The sequence below is a fragment of the Hyla sarda genome, chromosome 2, assembly GCF_029499605.1.
Source record: "Hyla sarda isolate aHylSar1 chromosome 2, aHylSar1.hap1, whole genome shotgun sequence".
Lineage (NCBI taxonomy): Eukaryota > Metazoa > Chordata > Amphibia > Anura > Hylidae > Hyla > Hyla sarda.
The window spans coordinates 235,633,014-235,650,678 of NC_079190.1; the positions used below are offsets into that span (position 1 = coordinate 235,633,014).

Genomic DNA, 17,665 nt, shown 5'->3' on the forward strand with positions numbered 1-17,665 from the left:
CTTGTTAAAATTGGGAACTAATGGGAGCACTGTTTAATTAGGAAACTACACTGCTCAAAAAAAAAAAAAAATACACTAAGATAACACATCCTAGATCTGATTGAATGAATTAGTCGTATGAAATACTTTTGTCTGTACATAGTTGAATTTGCTGACAACAAAATCACACAAAAATTATCAATGGAAATCAAATTTATCAACCCATGGAGGTCTGGATATGGAGTCACACTCAAAATCAAAATGGAAAACCACACTACAGGCTGATCCAACTTTGATGTAATGTCCTTAAAACAAGTCAAAATGAGGCTCAGTAGTGTGTGGGATCTCCACGCGCCCGTACGACCTCCCTACAATGCCTGGGTATGCTCCTGATGATGTGGCGGATGGTCTCCTGACCTGGACTAAAGCATCCGCCAACTCCTGGAAAGTCTGTGGTGCAACGAGGCGGTGGTGGATGGAGCGAGACATGATGTTCCAGATGTGCTCAATGGGATTCAGGTCTGGGGAACGGGCAGGCCAGTCCATAGCATCAATGCTTTCCTCTTGCAGGAACTGCTGACACACTTGAGCCACATGAGGTCTAGCATTGTCTTGCATTAGCAGCAACCCAGGGCCAACCGCACCAGCATATGGTCTCACAAGGGGTCTGAGGATCTCATCTTTGTACCTAATGGCAGTCAGGCTACCTCTGGCAAGCACATGGAGGGCTGTGCGGTCCCCCCCGTCCCCCCCAAAAAAAGCCACTCCACACCATTACTGACCCACCGCCAAACCGGTGATGCTGGAGGATGTTGCAGGCAGCAGAATGTTCTTCACAGCGCCTCCAGACTATTTCTTGTCTGTCACATGTGCTCAGTGTGAACCTGCTTTCATCTGTGAAGAGCACAGGGCACCAGTGGCAAATTTGCCAATCTTGCTGTTCTCTAGCAAATGCCAAACGTCCTGCACGGTATTGGGCTGTAAGCACAACCCCCATCTGTGGACATCGGGCCCTCATACCACCCTCATGGAGTCTGTTTCTGACCATTTGAGTGGACACATGCACATTTGTGGCCTGCTGGAGGTAATTTTGCAGGGCTCTGGCAGTGCTCCTCCTGCTCCTCCTTGCATAAAGGAGTAGGTAGCAGTCCTACTGCTGGGTTGTTGCCCTCCCACGGCCTCCTCCATGTCTCCTGATGTACTGGCCTGTCTCCTGGTGGTGCCTCCATGCTCTGGACACTACGCTGACAGACACAGCAAACCTTCTTGCCACAGCTCGCATTGATGTGCCATCCTGGATGAGCTGCACTACCTGAGTGGGTTGTAGACTCCGTCTCATGCTACCACTAGAGTGAAAGCACCGCCAGCATTCTAAAGTGACCAAAACATCAGACAGGAAGCATAGGAACTGAGAAGTGGTATGTGGTCACCGCCTGAAGAACAACTCCTTTTTTGGGGGTGTCTTGCTAATTGCCTATAATTTCCACCTGTTGTCTGTTCCATTTTCACAACAGCGTGTGAAATTGATTGTCAATCAGTGTTGCTTCCTGAGTGGACAGTGGGATTTCACAGAAGTGTGATTGACTTGGAGTTGCATTGTGTTGTTTTTAGTGTTCCCTTTATTTTTTGAGAATTGTATTAGGTTTATTAGAATGCACACAAAAAATATTTTTATAATATAAAGATTATCATGTAAGGCAGGTGTTATATTTTATTATCATCAGAACCTTTTTATATATAGACAATTATGGGGAACATTTATCATAGTGTTACCAAATTAGTTTACCAAAGACAGTAATGAGTAATGTACCCCTGTATTTTTATTCAGCTTCATTCACATAATAATCATACTCTAAACAACTGTATACCAGCTGTATATTTTAAGACAGATCTGTAAAGTGAAGGTAAAAAAAAAAGGAATTGATGATCAGATTAACCACTGAATTTCAAGGTAACTAGTACAAGAGGGCTATCACTCTGCAGTAATAAAGTAGAAGTAGACAAATGAGGAAAACTATGATGAGATATTGAAGAAACACCCAAAAATATAAGTCAGAAAACTTGGTGCAAATAGGTTTTTCAAATGGACAATTACCCCAGACATACTTCCTCTGTAAAGGGAGTGCTACCAAATACTACCAGATGGAGGGGATAAATAAAAATAAAAGTGTATTCGGTGACTAGACTAGACTCTACAAATGCACCAGATATCTAAATTAAAGGAAAACTGTCACATATTTTCTCCCGCACTATCCACATGTACTGGTGGATAGTGCGAGAGACGTTGATTAAAATGAGCCCTACCTTGTTCTGATCCGTTCCGCCGTTCGCCCGCAATTGTAGTTTTAATCTGTGTATATCCTGCTGTAACTGGCAAAGGCAGGGCTTCTGCGGGCTAACTGACACTGACGTCAGCGCCGCTCATGAATATTCATCCCCCCTCCCTCTGGTTAGGAGCGGCGAAGAGAGGGAGAACAGAAGGGATGAATATTCATGAGCGGCGCAGCGCTGACGTCAGTGTCAGTTAGCCTGCAGAAGCTCCGCCTTTGCCAGTTACAGCAGGATATACACAGAGATTAAAACTACAATTGCGGGCAAACGGCGGCGCGGATCAGACCAAGGTAGGGCTCGTTTTAATCAGAGTCTCCCGCACTATCCACCAGTACCTGTGGATAGTGCGGGAGAAAATATGTGACAGTTTTCCTTTAAAGTGGTGCAAGCTGTTAGACTGTCTATTTTTAGTATGCACCATCTTTACCTTGGCTTAGTTTGTTGTGCATTCTAGTGCAATTATGGATCGTTTCTGGTGCAAGCTTGGAACCTTTAAGCCATGTCTCATATTCCTAAAATGTACCCACATTGTCCTAAGCCTGGACCCCTTTTGGACAGAGTGCAAAACTCTATTCTTTTTGGTGCTTTAAAATCTGTCAAACAACAGATATTCCACTAAAAAACTGGCAAGCACACTTTTATCTATTCCACCTAGAGTGGCTGTAAACTTTTGAGCCACTAGGAATGTGATTAAAATAGCTTAAAAATCACTAGGGAGATCTGTGTAATTCTTAGAGAGTGCATACTTCAAATATGGCAGATTTATCACAGAAATCAAGGCTAATAGATAAACCTTGCACGTTTGTTGACTGTCTAGTTATACTTGATACTAACTATTGTTAGGCTTACCTCAGGCAAAAGTTTTGCTGCATTATTTTGGCACATTGCAGGGTCTTTCAGACCACTACCAGTTTCTATCTACACACATCCTTCCCTAATAGGCCACACCTCATTGTCAAGCAAAGTGCATTTCCCTGTTCTTTATGGTACATTAGAATAATATATGTGTCTGGCTTGATGTGTGCCACAATTTTGATGCATGTGGGGATTACTGTATTGTCCAAAGGCAGGCAACATCCAGATCCATATTTTATCTGTATGCATCTTTTTCTTGTTAAGCAGAAAGACAAAATATAAACTAAAAAACAAAATAATAGGTGGTGTATTACCCTCAGTATATAATAATGCTCAGTGTGGATTGCACTGTACTCCAATCCAAGTACAACCATGGGGTAACGTGTGAAGGAAGACAAGGCCTCTGCAGCCACTCCACGCTAGGTAAACAGCATCAAACAGCAGACATACCTCTGGGAACAAAGCAGGATAAATGGGTGCTGAGACTAGGTGAGTTACTAATAACATTTATTTTCGAACAATGCGTGCGGGGCCGCTTCCACAAGCATGTTGAATGGGAGTGAACAGACAGGTTCTATAGGGCAATGTGAACCCGAGGGAAGGCGAATAAAGGGGAACCAAGGGCTGAGTATTGTGCTGATCATGTCCATCCCTTTATGACCACAGTGAAATTATCTTCTGATGGCTTCTTCCATCAGGGTAATGCACCATGTCACAAAGCTCTCAAACTGCTCTCTTGGACATAACAAAGAGTTTACTGTACTGCAATTGCCTCCACAGTCACCAGATCTGGATCCAATAGAGCACCTGCAAAACTGTCAACAGCTACTTTCTATTCTGTGGGGAAATTTCACTGTGGTCACAAAGGGATGTATATGATCAGCAACAATACTCAGCCCTTGGTTCCCGGTTATTCGCCTTCCCTCGGGTTCACATTGCCTCATAAAACCTGTCTGTTTACTCCCATCCAACATGCCTGAGGAAGCGGACCCTCCCGTGAAACGCGTTGCATTGTGGGAAAATACATTTTATTAGTAACTCACCTAGTCTCAGCGCCCATTTATCCTGCTTTGTTCCCGGAGGTATGTCTGCTGTTTGAAAGTATAAACTGGGTTCACATGTTGCAGATGTGAGCTAATAGTGTATCTCTGGGCAAAACCATATACGTTAACCTCTAAATTAAAACAGTTTTGTATCAAGTACAGGTGAAACAGGTGACTTATGTACTTCACTTTCACTTATCTTAAATTTGCTATTCCACACTACCATCCCAAGGCTGCAACGTTGGTTTGATGTGATTTCACTTGAACAAATAATCATGCTACTACGTAGGAAAACCTAAAAATGAACCTCAAAAGAGTTAGCTGATGAGCTAAAGATAGATAAGACATCATATGATACAAAAGAGGCTCTGTGCTGACAGTAAAATGTAACAATAAGTTATGGCTGGCGCAACCTGTTAAGGAAATAAAATTATTTGTAATGTCCCAATGAGTGCCATTTATTGGTTTGGCATATAACAAAACTTGGAAGTGGAGTACAAATCTTTTTACATTTCTGGCACCAGATCATTTAAAAAAAAAAAAAGTCGTCCACCGGAGTACCCCTTTAAGCTGTCGCCATCTGCGACAGTGCAGGAGAGCGTGTCTGGAGCCTACAGCAGAGAGTAGGAGCCTTGCGTGCCATTCGGCCGAGGTACATAGCAGGATGCACTACACGCAGGCGGCTGCCAACTGCCACTGTTACATTATTATAAAGCCAAACAAGCTCTAAGGCTATGTTTAAACACAGTATTAGATTTCTGGTACCTATATTAGCATGCTTTTCTACACTCATCCCCCCCCATTTCACTCTTCATCTGTCCAGTCACCGTACACTTGTCTGGACAGCATGTAATCGGATGTGCCAGTGAACTGCTAATCTGTCTTGTAAACACAGGACAAAACTGAGATATTTAAAAAGTTTAGTGTGGAGGTGGAGGGGAAAAGAAAGAAGGAAAGGAAATGGGAGGAAAGAAGTTTGATAAGCTTTAAAAAAGCTTGGAAGCTTAAAGTGCATTACTATTAACCACCCATAGTGCAATTTTATTTTACTTATAGCATGTTTTAGGTAAGGAATCTTTTTTTTTTTTTGCCTTAAACTTCAGTGGAAAAAATAATTAAATATAATTCAATAATAATTGGTTTAATTTACCAAACTAAGAAAATATTTTTTTCCAACAGGTGTTACGCCTAGCGCTCCGGGTCCCCGCTCCTCCCCGGAGCGCTCACGGCGTCTTTCTCCCTGCAGCTCCCCGGTCAGTCCCGCTGACCGGGAGCGCTGCACTGTCATGGCCGTTGGGGATGCGATTCGCACAGCGGGACGCGCCCGCTCGCGAATCGCATCCCAGGTCACTTACCCGTTCCCGTCCCCTGCTGTCATGTGCTGGCGCGCGCGGCTCCGCTCTCTAGGGCGCGCGCGCGCCAGCTCCCTGAGACTTAAAGGGCCAGTGCACCAATGATTGGTGCCTGGCCCAATTAGCCTAATTGGCTTCCACCTGGTCCCTGACTATATCTAACCTCCTCCCATGCACTCCCTTGCCGGATCTTGTTGCCCTTGTGCCTAGTGAAAGCGTTTTGTGTGTCTAAAGCCTGTGTACCAGAACTTCTGCTATCCACCCTGACTACGAACCTTGCCGCCTGCCCCCGACCTTCTGCTACGTCCGACCTTGCTTCTGTCTACTCCCTTGTACCTCGCCTATCATCAGCAGTCAGAGAGGTGAGCCGTTGCTAGTGGATACGACCTGGTCACTACCGCCGCAGCAAGACCATCCCGCTTTGCGGCGGGCTCTGGTGAAAACCAGTAGTGACTTAGAACCGGTCCACTAGCGCGGTCCTCGCCAATCCCTCTCTGGCACAGAGGATCCACTACCTGCCAGCCGGCATCGTGACAGTAGATCCGGCCATGGATCCCGCTGAGGTCCCTCTGCCTTATATCTCTGATATCACCACGGTGGTCGCCCAGCAATCCCGACAGATCGCCCATCTAACCCATCAGCTGTCGGAAATGTCCACCATTGTGCACCAACTTCAGTCGCAACTTCAGCAGCAATCATCTCCTCCGCCAGCTCCTGCACCCCTTCCGCAGCGAGTGGCCACTCCTAGCCTCCGCCTGTCCTTGCCGGACAAATTTAATGGGGACTCTAAGTTTTGCCGTGGCTTCCTTTCGCAATGTTCCCTGCACATGGAGATGATGTCGGACCAGTTTCCTACTGAAAGGTCTAAGGTGGCTTTCGTAGTCAGCCTTCTGTCTGGAAAAGCCCTGTCATGGGCCACACCGCTCTGGGACCGCAATGACCCCGTCACTGCCTCTGTACACTCCTTCTTCTCGGAAATTCGAAGTGTCTTTGAGGAACCTGCCCGAGCCTCTTCTGCTGAAACTGCCCTGCTGAACCTGGTCCAGGGTAATTCTTCCGTTGGCGAGTACGCCATACAATTCCGTACTCTTGCTTCTGAACTATCCTGGAATAATGAGGCCCTCTGCGCGACCTTTAAAAAAGGCCTATCCAGCAACATTAAAGATGTTCTGGCCGCACGAGAAACTCCTGCTAACCTGCATGAACTCATTCATCTAGCCACTCGCATTGACATGCGTTTTTCTGAGAGACATCAAGAGCTCCGCCAGGAAAAAGACTTAGATCTCTGGACACCTCTCCCACAGTCTCCACTGCAATCTGCGTCTAGGCCTCCCGCCGAGGAAGCCATGCAAGTGGATCGGTCTCGCCTGACCCTGGAAGAGAGGAATCGCCGTAAGGAAGAGAATCTTTGTCTGTACTGTGCCAGTACCGAACATTTTTTGGTGGATTGCCCTATCCGTCCTCCACGTCTGGGAAACGCACGCTCGCACCCAGCTCTCGTGGGTGTGGCGTCTCTTGATGCTAAGTCGGCTTCTCCACGTCTCTCGGTGCCTGTACGGATTTCTACTTCAGCCAGCTCTTCCCTCTCAGCCGTGGCCTGCCTGGACTCTGGTGCTTCTGGGAATTTTATTCGGGAGTTCTTGGTGAATAAATTCCGCATTCCGGTGACCCGTCTTGTCAAGCCACTCCACATTTCCGCGGTCAACGGAGCCAGGTTGGATTGCACCGTGCGTTACCGCACGGAGCCCCTCCTAATGTGCATCGGACCTCATCACGAGAAAATTGAATTTTTGGTCCTTCCCAATTGCACTTCCGAAATTCTCCTTGGACTACCCTGGCTTCTACACCATTCCCCAACCCTGGACTGGTCCACTGGGGAGATCAAGAGTTGGGGTCCCTCTTGTTCCAAGGACTGCCTTAAACCAGTTCCCAGTACTCCCTGCCGTGACCCTGTGGTTCCTCCTGTATCCGGTCCCCCTAAGGTCGTTAGGGACTCTGCCTGCCACAGAAAATGCCTCTCCCCCCCTCCCACTCCCTTCAGGCAAGCCTCTGTGTCCCCTCATGGCTCCCGTCCTTGTGTCGCCCTGCCCCGTGCCAAGCTTCACCCTCTGCCCTCCCTCCCCATTCCTACTCCTGCTGTACTGCCTGCCATTGAGGAAACCATCCATTCCTTCCCGGTGTCCTCATCCCAGGGGAGGCAGTCACCGGACAAAAAAAAGGGGAGACCTAAGGGGGGGGGTACTGTTACGCCTAGCGCTCCGGGTCCCCGCTCCTCCCCGGAGCGCTCACGGCGTCTTTCTCCCTGCAGCTCCCCGGTCAGTCCCGCTGACCGGGAGCGCTGCACTGTCATGGCCGTTGGGGATGCGATTCGCACAGCGGGACGCGCCCGCTCGCGAATCGCATCCCAGGTCACTTACCCGTTCCCGTCCCCTGCTGTCATGTGCTGGCGCGCGGCTCCGCTCTCTAGGGCGCGCGCGCGCCAGCTCCCTGAGACTTAAAGGGCCAGTGCACCAATGATTGGTGCCTGGCCCAATTAGCCTAATTGGCTTCCACCTGGTCCCTGACTATATCTAACCTCCTCCCATGCACTCCCTTGCCGGATCTTGTTGCCCTTGTGCCTAGTGAAAGCGTTTTGTGTGTCTAAAGCCTGTGTACCAGAACTTCTGCTATCCACCCTGACTACGAACCTTGCCGCCTGCCCCCGACCTTCTGCTACGTCCGACCTTGCTTCTGTCTACTCCCTTATACCTCGCCTATCATCAGCAGTCAGAGAGGTGAGCCGTTGCTAGTGGATACGACCTGGTCACTACCGCCGCAGCAAGACCATCCCGCTTTGCGGCGGGCTCTGGTGAAAACCAGTAGTGACTTAGAACCGGTCCACTAGCGCGGTCCTCGCCAATCCCTCTCTGGCACAGAGGATCCACTACCTGCCAGCCGGCATCGTGACAACAGGTACTGCCGTTGTTAAAGTAACACCTAACAACTGCCTGTCCAAGCAAGATTTTGGTGTGTAGGCTGGCAATTTAGACATTTACAAAATTATTGAGATGCTGGTCTAATAAGGGTAAAAATGCTTAATGGAAATAAACAAACAAAAACATCTGTAGGAAGCAAAATTAGGTTTGAAAGTCCTCCAGAATGAAGAAGAAAAAACACTTGTAGAATCTGTCTTTTCTTTGTTGAAAAGAAATCAGCATAGTGGTGGGGGAAGGTACTAGGTAGTGATGGCATAAAAGGTCATGTCGAGAATTATCTACTCTCTTTATGCACTTGAGCGCTTTGTGTTCTCATTCTTCCATGTGTGGCAGGTCATACTGGGACAATAAGAGAACCATTGGCTTGTGCATTGAGGCATACAATGTTTGGGAAAGCAAAAAGAGGGGGCATTGCAATCCACAACCCTTTAAAGTGTGGTGCACAGTTATTCAGATTACACCAACATTGCCCTTATATTAATAATGAATAAAAATTATTTCTTATGTAAAAAATCTAATTGTTACTAAAGAAACCATACTGTAAAAATGTATTGGCAAGAAATATATTGACACCTTCTATGTGCAGCTTTTTCTTTGATACAGTTTACCACCAGCATTTATTGAAACTCAAAGATGCATAATGTAGACATTCCTCTTTAGTATAAGTACATGCAAGGAGTAAAATGGTTAGACACAGAGGATGTCTATAATGATGAATGCCTACATAGAGTTTTATTGTATATATAAACCATATTCATGGATGAGCCAAAAAAATTAAAAAAAAAGCAAGCACAGCTATCTTTATAAAAATTCAAAGAACCATTTAATAGAGTTTTGTGCAAGCATTTCTAAAGTTATACATTAAGGGGCTCATCTAAAATATTATTGTAAAACTCTACGATAATGAGCCTTAATTATAGACACAAATGATCTAGAAACCTCTAGTACAAACCCAAGTTGAGCCTGGTGTCTGAAATGCCCAAAAAGACACAAGTATAAAGGTCTGTGGTGAGGGTGTGATGAGGGCAAATGGAACTACCCTAGGGGCAGATGGCATCAACCGTTTGTGATGCCAGGGCGTGGTTTATCCCCTACACAACCCGAAGGAATACCGCTGGATCCTGGGCTAGGCACGGGGGCAAATAATGACTCTGGCGCCAAGTTACGGAACAACAGCAACTTTACTGAGTCAGATAGGTGAAACAGTCTATGGAGCTTGGCTGGGCCTTAGGAGGTGACCAGTGACTTCAGAGACCTCTGCACTCACTGGGACTTATGGTGGACTGGGACAATTTGTTGCAGAGCCACACTGACTGAAGACAGATTGACTTGGACTGACTTGACTATGGCAGACTATGACTGACTTCACCCCCTCTGTAGCTTACCAGGCTTTGACTTGACCTGTGGGGTACTGGACTTTAGGATTCGTTGCTGTGTGGTAGACTTTAGGCCTCTTTAGGACTTCGGACAGACACCTAGGACTTGACCTTTCTGCAACTCAGCAAAGACTTAAAAAGAAGAGAAAAGAGAGGCTCCACCCAGGGCTTATATGGGGGAGACTCTGGTGGGCTCATCATCGGCTTCATCATCATCAAAAGATGTGTGCACGTCACTGATGTCCTCCTCGTGTTCCACAACAGTGTCTGCCTCAGGACCCTGAACAATTGAAACACCACCTCCCACGTCACTCTCCGCATCACTACTTGCCCGCCTTGCGGAGCAAGCGACGCATGACTCCTCACATTCTTGGCTGCCCATTAGCTGCTGACTGTCCTCTATTGGATCGTCCTCAGTAAATAGTGGAGCTGAACCCAAAGCATGAGATACTACTTTGGGAGAGGGAACAGCATAGGACAAAGGCAATGGGATTACGGGGACTGCTCCCGGGCCATGCCAACTGAGGGTTGTGTCTGAGGAACCCACCGACTCTTGACTGGGGTTGTCACATGTTGCTTGTGATGATGGGGATGAGTGTGCAAACCAGTTGACGAGGAGAGATGGGTCGACGACACGACCGCTGGGTGTTAACGGGAGCTCTGGCCTATTGCTGCGACTCCTGCTGCCACTCGGTCCAAGTCTGCTGCCAACTCTGCCTGATGTATGTAGGCCTCTGCCCCTTCTCTGTGCACGTCCTGGCACTTCCCTGCCTGACATACTTAGTGCGTTTATGAGGGTATAGAACAGCAGCAGGCGATTACTTACGGCTGTCCTTTCAAAGTATATAGGCCCTAGACAGAATAACAGTTACTAAATTGTACACTCCTTTGTTGTATGTATGCCCTTTGCAATGATGAGCGCACTGGTATGCGTATTTCTACGCAGAAAAAAACACTTTTTTTTTATTTTTTTTAAATCCACCAGCAGGTGTATACTAATGTGTGGAATAGCACTGAATTTAGCACCGAGACAGAATAACAGGTAGTAAATAGTACACTACTTGGTTCTATGTATGCCCTTTGCAATGATGAGCGCACTGTTAAGTGTATTTATATGCAGAAAAAAACTCTTTTTTTTGTTGTATACACCAGCCAGTGTATACTAGTGTGTGGAATAGCACTGAATTTAGCACCGAGACAGAAATACAGGAACTAAATAGTACACTACTTGGTTGTATGTAGGCCCTTTGCAATGATGAGCGCACTGTTAAGCGTATTTGTACGCAGGAAAAACTTTTTTTTTCTTTAATACACCGGCAGGTGTATAATGTGTGGTATAACACTGAATTTAGCACAGAGACAGAAAAAAAGGTGGTATATGGTACGCTATTTGCTTGTATGTAGGCCCTTTGCAATGATAAGGCCACTGTTCAGCGTATTTGTACGCAGGAAAAACTTTTTTTTTTCTTTCATACACCGGCAGGTGTATAACATGTGGTATAACACTGAATTTAGCACAGAGACAGAAAAAAAGGTAGTATATGGTACGCTATTTCCTTGTATTTAGGCCCTTTGCAATGGTAAGGCCACTGTTAAGCGTATTTGTACGCAGGAAAAACTTTTTTTTTCTTTAATACACTGGCAGGTGTATAACGTGTGGTAGAACACTGAATTTAGCACAGAGACAGAAAAAAAGGTAGTATATGGTACGCTATTTGCTTGTATTTAGGCCCTTTGCAATGATAAGGCCACTGTTAAGCGTATTTGTACGCAGGAAAAACTTTTTTTTTTCTTTCATACACCGGCAGGTGTATAACGTGTGGTATAACACTGAATTTAGCACAGAGACAGAGTAACAGGTGAAAAATGGTAAAAAGGCACTAAAGTCCACACTAATATGACTTTTTTCTGAACAGCAGCAGGATCCAACAGTGCAGCACCACAAACAAAAATCTAGGGATTAAACCCTAAATTGCACTCTGTCACACAATTCTGAGCAGCAGAAGATTTGTGGAGCAAATAAAAATAAACTCAATTGGGCTGAAAAATGAGGAGATAAGATGCTTCAGAAAGTTCAGGCAGCTTGGAGATCTGTATGAGGCAGCTGACAGCTATCTGCCCCTCTCTGCTGCAATGCTCAATAACGTGAATAGGAGGTTTAGCTATCAATGATCCTTCTCAGTGTAACAGCACAGCACTCTGCACTCTTGTCTTTCCCTAATGCTGATGTGACTAGCAGTTGCAGTGTAACGCTGTGGTATGAGCTATTCACACACACACAGTCCCGTCCTCTCCATCTGAGTGCATAGATGAAATGAAGAGAGGCAAGATGGCCGCCGATTATATAGGGGCTGTGACATCACAGGGGTCAGTGAACACTGATAGGCTGCATCTCACATGTGATTCAGGGTCAGCCCGCCTACCTTCATTCCCGCCCTCCCATAATCCCCTGCCCCATGTACTCACATGTGGATCGGCCATCTTAGGTCTCCAATAGCCTGGAACACTGTAAAATGGAGTTTAATGAAGTGATTTGCGTGATAGAATCGCGGCGATATTCGTATTCGTTGCGAATCGAATTTTTCATGAAATTCGTAACGAATTCGGGTTCGTCAACTTCGATTCGCTCATCTCTAGCCCCGATACAAAAGCATCGTATGTTGATGCTGCCTTCAACATGCGATGGCCTCTCAGTATGTTGAAATTATCGTATGTCGGGGCCATCGCAGGTCAGGGGATCACTGTATTCACCCCATGATAAAGGCCCTGTATTTATTCATTCCAACATGACAAGAAGAACTAAGAATATCAATAATAATGTATGCCTATACATAGTTTTCTTTGTGGGAAAAAACAAAGCTTGCAATCCATGCCACGTTGTACCTAGAATTTGTCACTAATACTTTTGTGTTGAGAAACATGTGGCCCTATTTGGTCAGAAAATGCTATTACCATTTTTTGCACTGATTTATATGCTTTGCTGATTTGAAAAAAAATTGCAGTCTGCATTAACATGTCATAGATAGCGCTTCCTCCACACCAGGGGTGTCAACTGTTCAGGTCACAAAAATTAGTTTTTTTTTCCCAATGTGTGTTAAAACAAAATACACACATCTGTGATTTTTTTCTGAGAATATTGATATCTTAGCAGGTCATTTTGATTGAAATTTTCATCATTTTACAGAATAAACAGTGGTAGTAGTTTTTGTCCATATGCCAGCCTGATAATAAACACCTGTACTAGAGAGACAGAAATCTGTTTTCTACAGTTTACCAGATGGATTTATCCATTTGCCAGTACAGAAGGAACAAACATCAAAATCACATAACTATACAAAAAAAAAATGAATACAGTGTACTACAATGCGAAATCAGTGTCTAGTCTAGTGAATGCCACTAGATGTGATTAAAAGGGTTGTCCAATGAAAATTTTTATTCAACCTTTGTGTCCAGACTGCATAATAAAACTCACCCCCTCAATCCCTTGTAGCTTCCGGTATCAACGCCCTGTTTCAGCCACCACAGCACTTCACGAAGTTGTAGACGCTACGTCACATTGCCACCCAGCCAATCACTGACCACAGCAATGTCCTTCCTCAGTCAATGATTGGTTGAGGAGTGCTGTGACAGTCGAGACTGGGTGCTGTACCAGAGGATGCGAGGGAGGTGTATAAAAGCTTTTTTTTTTGTTTTAGTATGCAGCCTGGGTTCACTGATTAAAGGGGTACTCCGGAGAAAATACAGATTTGTAAATTACTTCTATGTAAACTGTTAAATAGAAGTGATTTACAAATTTAAAATGTTAAACCTTCCAGTACTTATCAGCTGCTCCAGGTAAAGTTATGTGATTCTTTCCATTCTGGCCACAATGCTCTCTGCTGACACCTCTGTCCGTGTCAGGTACTGTCTTTAGAAGGAGAGTTTTGCTTTGGGGGTTTTCTCATGCTGTGGACAGTTCCTGACACGGACAGAGGTGGAAGCAGAAAGCACTGTGGTCAGACTGGAAAGAACTACACAATTTTCTCTCGGGCATACAGCAACTGATAAGTACTGGAAGGATTAAGATTTTTAACCCCTTAAGAACCAAGGACGTACCGGTACGTCCTTGGTCCTGCTCTCCTGATATAACGCAGGGTTACACAGTAACCCCGCGTCATATCACGGCGGGCCCCGGCGTCATAGGGAAGCCGGGACCTGCCTCTAATAGCGCGCAGCGCCGATCGCGACGCCACACGCTATTAACCCTTTAGCCGCGCGCTCAGAGCTGAGCCGCGCGGCTAAAAGCGAAAGTGAAAGTTGCCGGCTAGCTCAGTTGGGCTGTTCGGGATAGCCGCGGCTAATCGCGGCATCCCGACCAGTTTACAGGACAGCGGGAGGGCCCCTTCCTGTCTCCTCGCTGTCCGATCGCCGAATGACTGCTCAGTGCCTGAGATCCAGGCATGAGCAGTCATGCGTCAGAATCGTTGATCACTGGTTTCCTATGAGAAACCAGTGATCAATAATGAAGATCAGTATGTGCAGTGTTATAGCCCCCTATGGGACCTATAACACTGCAAAAAAAAAGTGAAAAAAAAGAGTGAATAAAGATCATTTAACTCCTCCCCTATTAAAAGTTGGAATCACCCCCCTTTTCCAATAAAAAAAAAACACAGTGTAAATAAAAATAAGCATATATGGTATCATCACGTTTGGAAATGTCCGAATTATAAAAATATATCATTAATTAAACCGCGCAAACAAATTCCAAAATCCAAAATAGTGCATTTTTGGTCACTTTTTATATCATTTAAAAATGAATAAAAAGCGATCAATAAGTCCTATCAATGCAAAAATGGTACCGTTAAAAACTTCAGATCACGGCGCAACAAATGAGCCCTCATACCACCCCATACACGGAAAAATAAAAAGTTATATGGGTCAGAAGATGACAATTTTAAACGTATTAATTTTCCTGCATGTAGTTATGATTTTTTCCAGAAGTCTGACAAAATCAAACCTGTATAAGTAGGGTATCATTTTAATCGTATCGACCTACAGAATAAAGATAAGGTGTCATTTTTACCGAAAAATGTACTACGTAGAAACGGAAGCCCCCAAAAGTTACAAAACTGCGGGTTTTTTTTCAATTTTGTCGCACAATGATTTTTTTTTTCCGTTTCACCGTAGATTTTTGGGCAAAATGATTGACGTCATTACAAATTAGAATTGGTGGCGCAAAAAATAAGCCCTCATATGGATTTTTAGGTGCAAAATTTAAAGAGTTATGATTTTTTAAAGGCAAGGAGCAAAAAACGAAAATGCAAAAACGGAAAAACCCTTGGTCCTTAAGGGGTTAAACAGAGGCAATTTACTAATCGATATAACTTTTTGCCACCAGTTGATTAAAAAAAACTTCTTGGTGTACCCCCTTTAATTACATTTTTTCGTTGGACAACCCCTTTAAACTATTTTAATGAAAATGTAAAATATTTTGCAGTTATTGCTACTTTTAGAGCAAACCAAATACATGGGGTTACAATCTACATACAGCCTCTCAGAATTAACTCAGACTTTTTTTCCCCAAAGTCTCTGTTGATATTTAGTCTTTAAAAAGTCATTAATCTATAATCTCTCAAATGACCGAAGGGAATATGGATTTCCTATGCAAGACTGGAGCTGATTGAGAATGCTCACCCAGATAATGAGAGCATAATGCTATCTGGCCATAGCATTATGTCAGCAGATTACTATTTAAACAATTTGATAACATTTTATGCAAAGTAGATCAACGTGAGAGCTACACTTTACAGTCTGATCTCCCTATAATTACTGAGCATCTGCTCTTTGAAGGAAAATGAATTGGGCAGGTATGATTTTTCCTGCCTGTTTCTATCATTTTCCCGAGAGAAGAAGCAGTGTCAGAATTGTGTGGCAGGTGCTCATACCTCCCACATCCATAGGGATTAATATGCATGTTAATGTGAAGGTTGGCAGTATTAATTTCTTTCACAGTTAAAATTCTTTTGTCTAAACACTGTGTGCATGGCCTGATTGACTATGAAAAACTGAGTCCTTTTTGTTTTGGCAGTGTCAAATGATAACTTCTACACTTATATATTAAATAATACTGATTATATCGTATGATATGTGATTAACTGTTTTATATATGTGGCCTTTGTGTAGGTAATATTCATTTTACTGATTATGTCTTTCTCTTCCAGGTACTATGTGAACAGTGGCATCCACAGTTCTCCTCTGTTTACAGGTCTTCCTAATGCTGTAAGTTTTTGCGGATCTTGATTAAACTGTTTTAACATAGGTGATTGTTTCTTAACCCCTTAAAGTGTACCTGTCGTGAACAAAAACTTTTTATACAATGTAGATAATACCATTATATGTATATTTGTAATATACAATGGTTAAAAAATGTGTATATTTTTGTCCCTGCAGCTATTTTCTGTGTGTCTCTCTGTGGAGTCCAAATACAAAAAGTAGGGGTGGACAAGCAGGGCTCTGTGCAGTAAGAAAAAGCAGGACTGTGTGCACTGAGGCTCTATAACATGTTCCTGGCTCATACATCAGGGTGATTGACAAGCCAGGAGTCTGTACAGATCCCTGCTTGTCCCGCCTTCACTTCCTGTTTTTGGACTCCTCATAGAGACACACAGGCAATAACTGCAGAGACACAATTTTTTTCACCCAAAAATAATTTATAACCAATGTATATTACAAATACACATAAAATGGTATTATCTACATTATATAAAACATTTTTGTTGACGACAGGTACACTTTAAGGACATGCGGCGTAAATGTATGTCGCTGCAGCAAGCAACTTTGCGCCCATCGCTGTACATTAACAGCGTGGCTATGAAGCAAGCTCAGGAGCTGCACTCCCTACATATCAGGTGAGCTCTAGTGCTATCAGCTACCAGGGCCTCACTGATAATGGCGGACAGCAGCGATCACGATCAATGCGCAGCATCTATAGGTGAAATGGGGCAAATGGGCTGTGTCTTTAAGGGGTTAAATAAGCTATTGTTATTTTGTGGGTTACATCATCAAAGCAACATGGAACTAAGAATTTTGACTCCAAACAATTCTTTCCGCTAGAAAAAGAGTAATACTTTTGCAGTAAGACTTGCAGGCCACCTGGAGTAGTGGAATGGAATCGTCATTTTGTCTCTTCTATATTTTAGGTTGGTTATAGGGTGCCTGCAGTGTCATGGTCATGAAATGCACTGTATATAAGTATATAAATGTTGTTATTTGTGGCTGTCCATTTGTATTTCTACTACAGGGATCAGAGTGAGATTTTGGTTTTCACACAGTCTGCTGCTTCAGTGATTTTAGATCTTTTAGTCAAATGTTTCTATGGTATACTGAAATACAGTTATTAAAAATACGTTTTTAAACTTTTATTGACAAAATACATCAAGTTTATGCGAAGATTGAATATTTAAGGTGTTGACCCTTCTTTGTTAAGACTTCTGGCATGCTGGATATCAGCTTCTAGGCTAAATTATAACTGATAGCATTGTTGCCTATTCAGAACTCAGAGTTTATAAAGATTTCAGTGTTTTTGTTTGTCCACATGTTTTTTGAGTATTGACCACAAGTTCTCAATGGGATTAAATTCTAGGACGTTTCCTCGACATTGATCATTCTTTCAGATTTCCCAAACAATTTGAAAGGGGCTCAGTCACAGATAAAAACGCCACTCCTCTGCGGTCCAATCCCTGTACTTCCTTGACACTAGTCTAGCCTCCAAAAGC

The 17,665-nt window shown here is 44.1% G+C and overlaps 1 protein-coding gene across 5 annotated transcripts in view; it reads left to right on the forward strand.

Annotated features, from left to right (window-relative positions):
- The window catches only part of LOC130355880 (uncharacterized), a 501,680-nt gene that overhangs the window by 379,054 nt on the left and 104,961 nt on the right, over window positions 1-17,665 (forward strand). For all 5 annotated transcript variants that reach the window (XM_056556685.1, XM_056556690.1, XM_056556686.1 and 2 more), the window contains exon 27: window positions 16,112-16,169. In XM_056556685.1, the coding sequence (XP_056412660.1) occupies window positions 16,112-16,169 (58 nt within the window). The remainder of the gene's footprint in view (window positions 1-16,111; window positions 16,170-17,665) is intronic.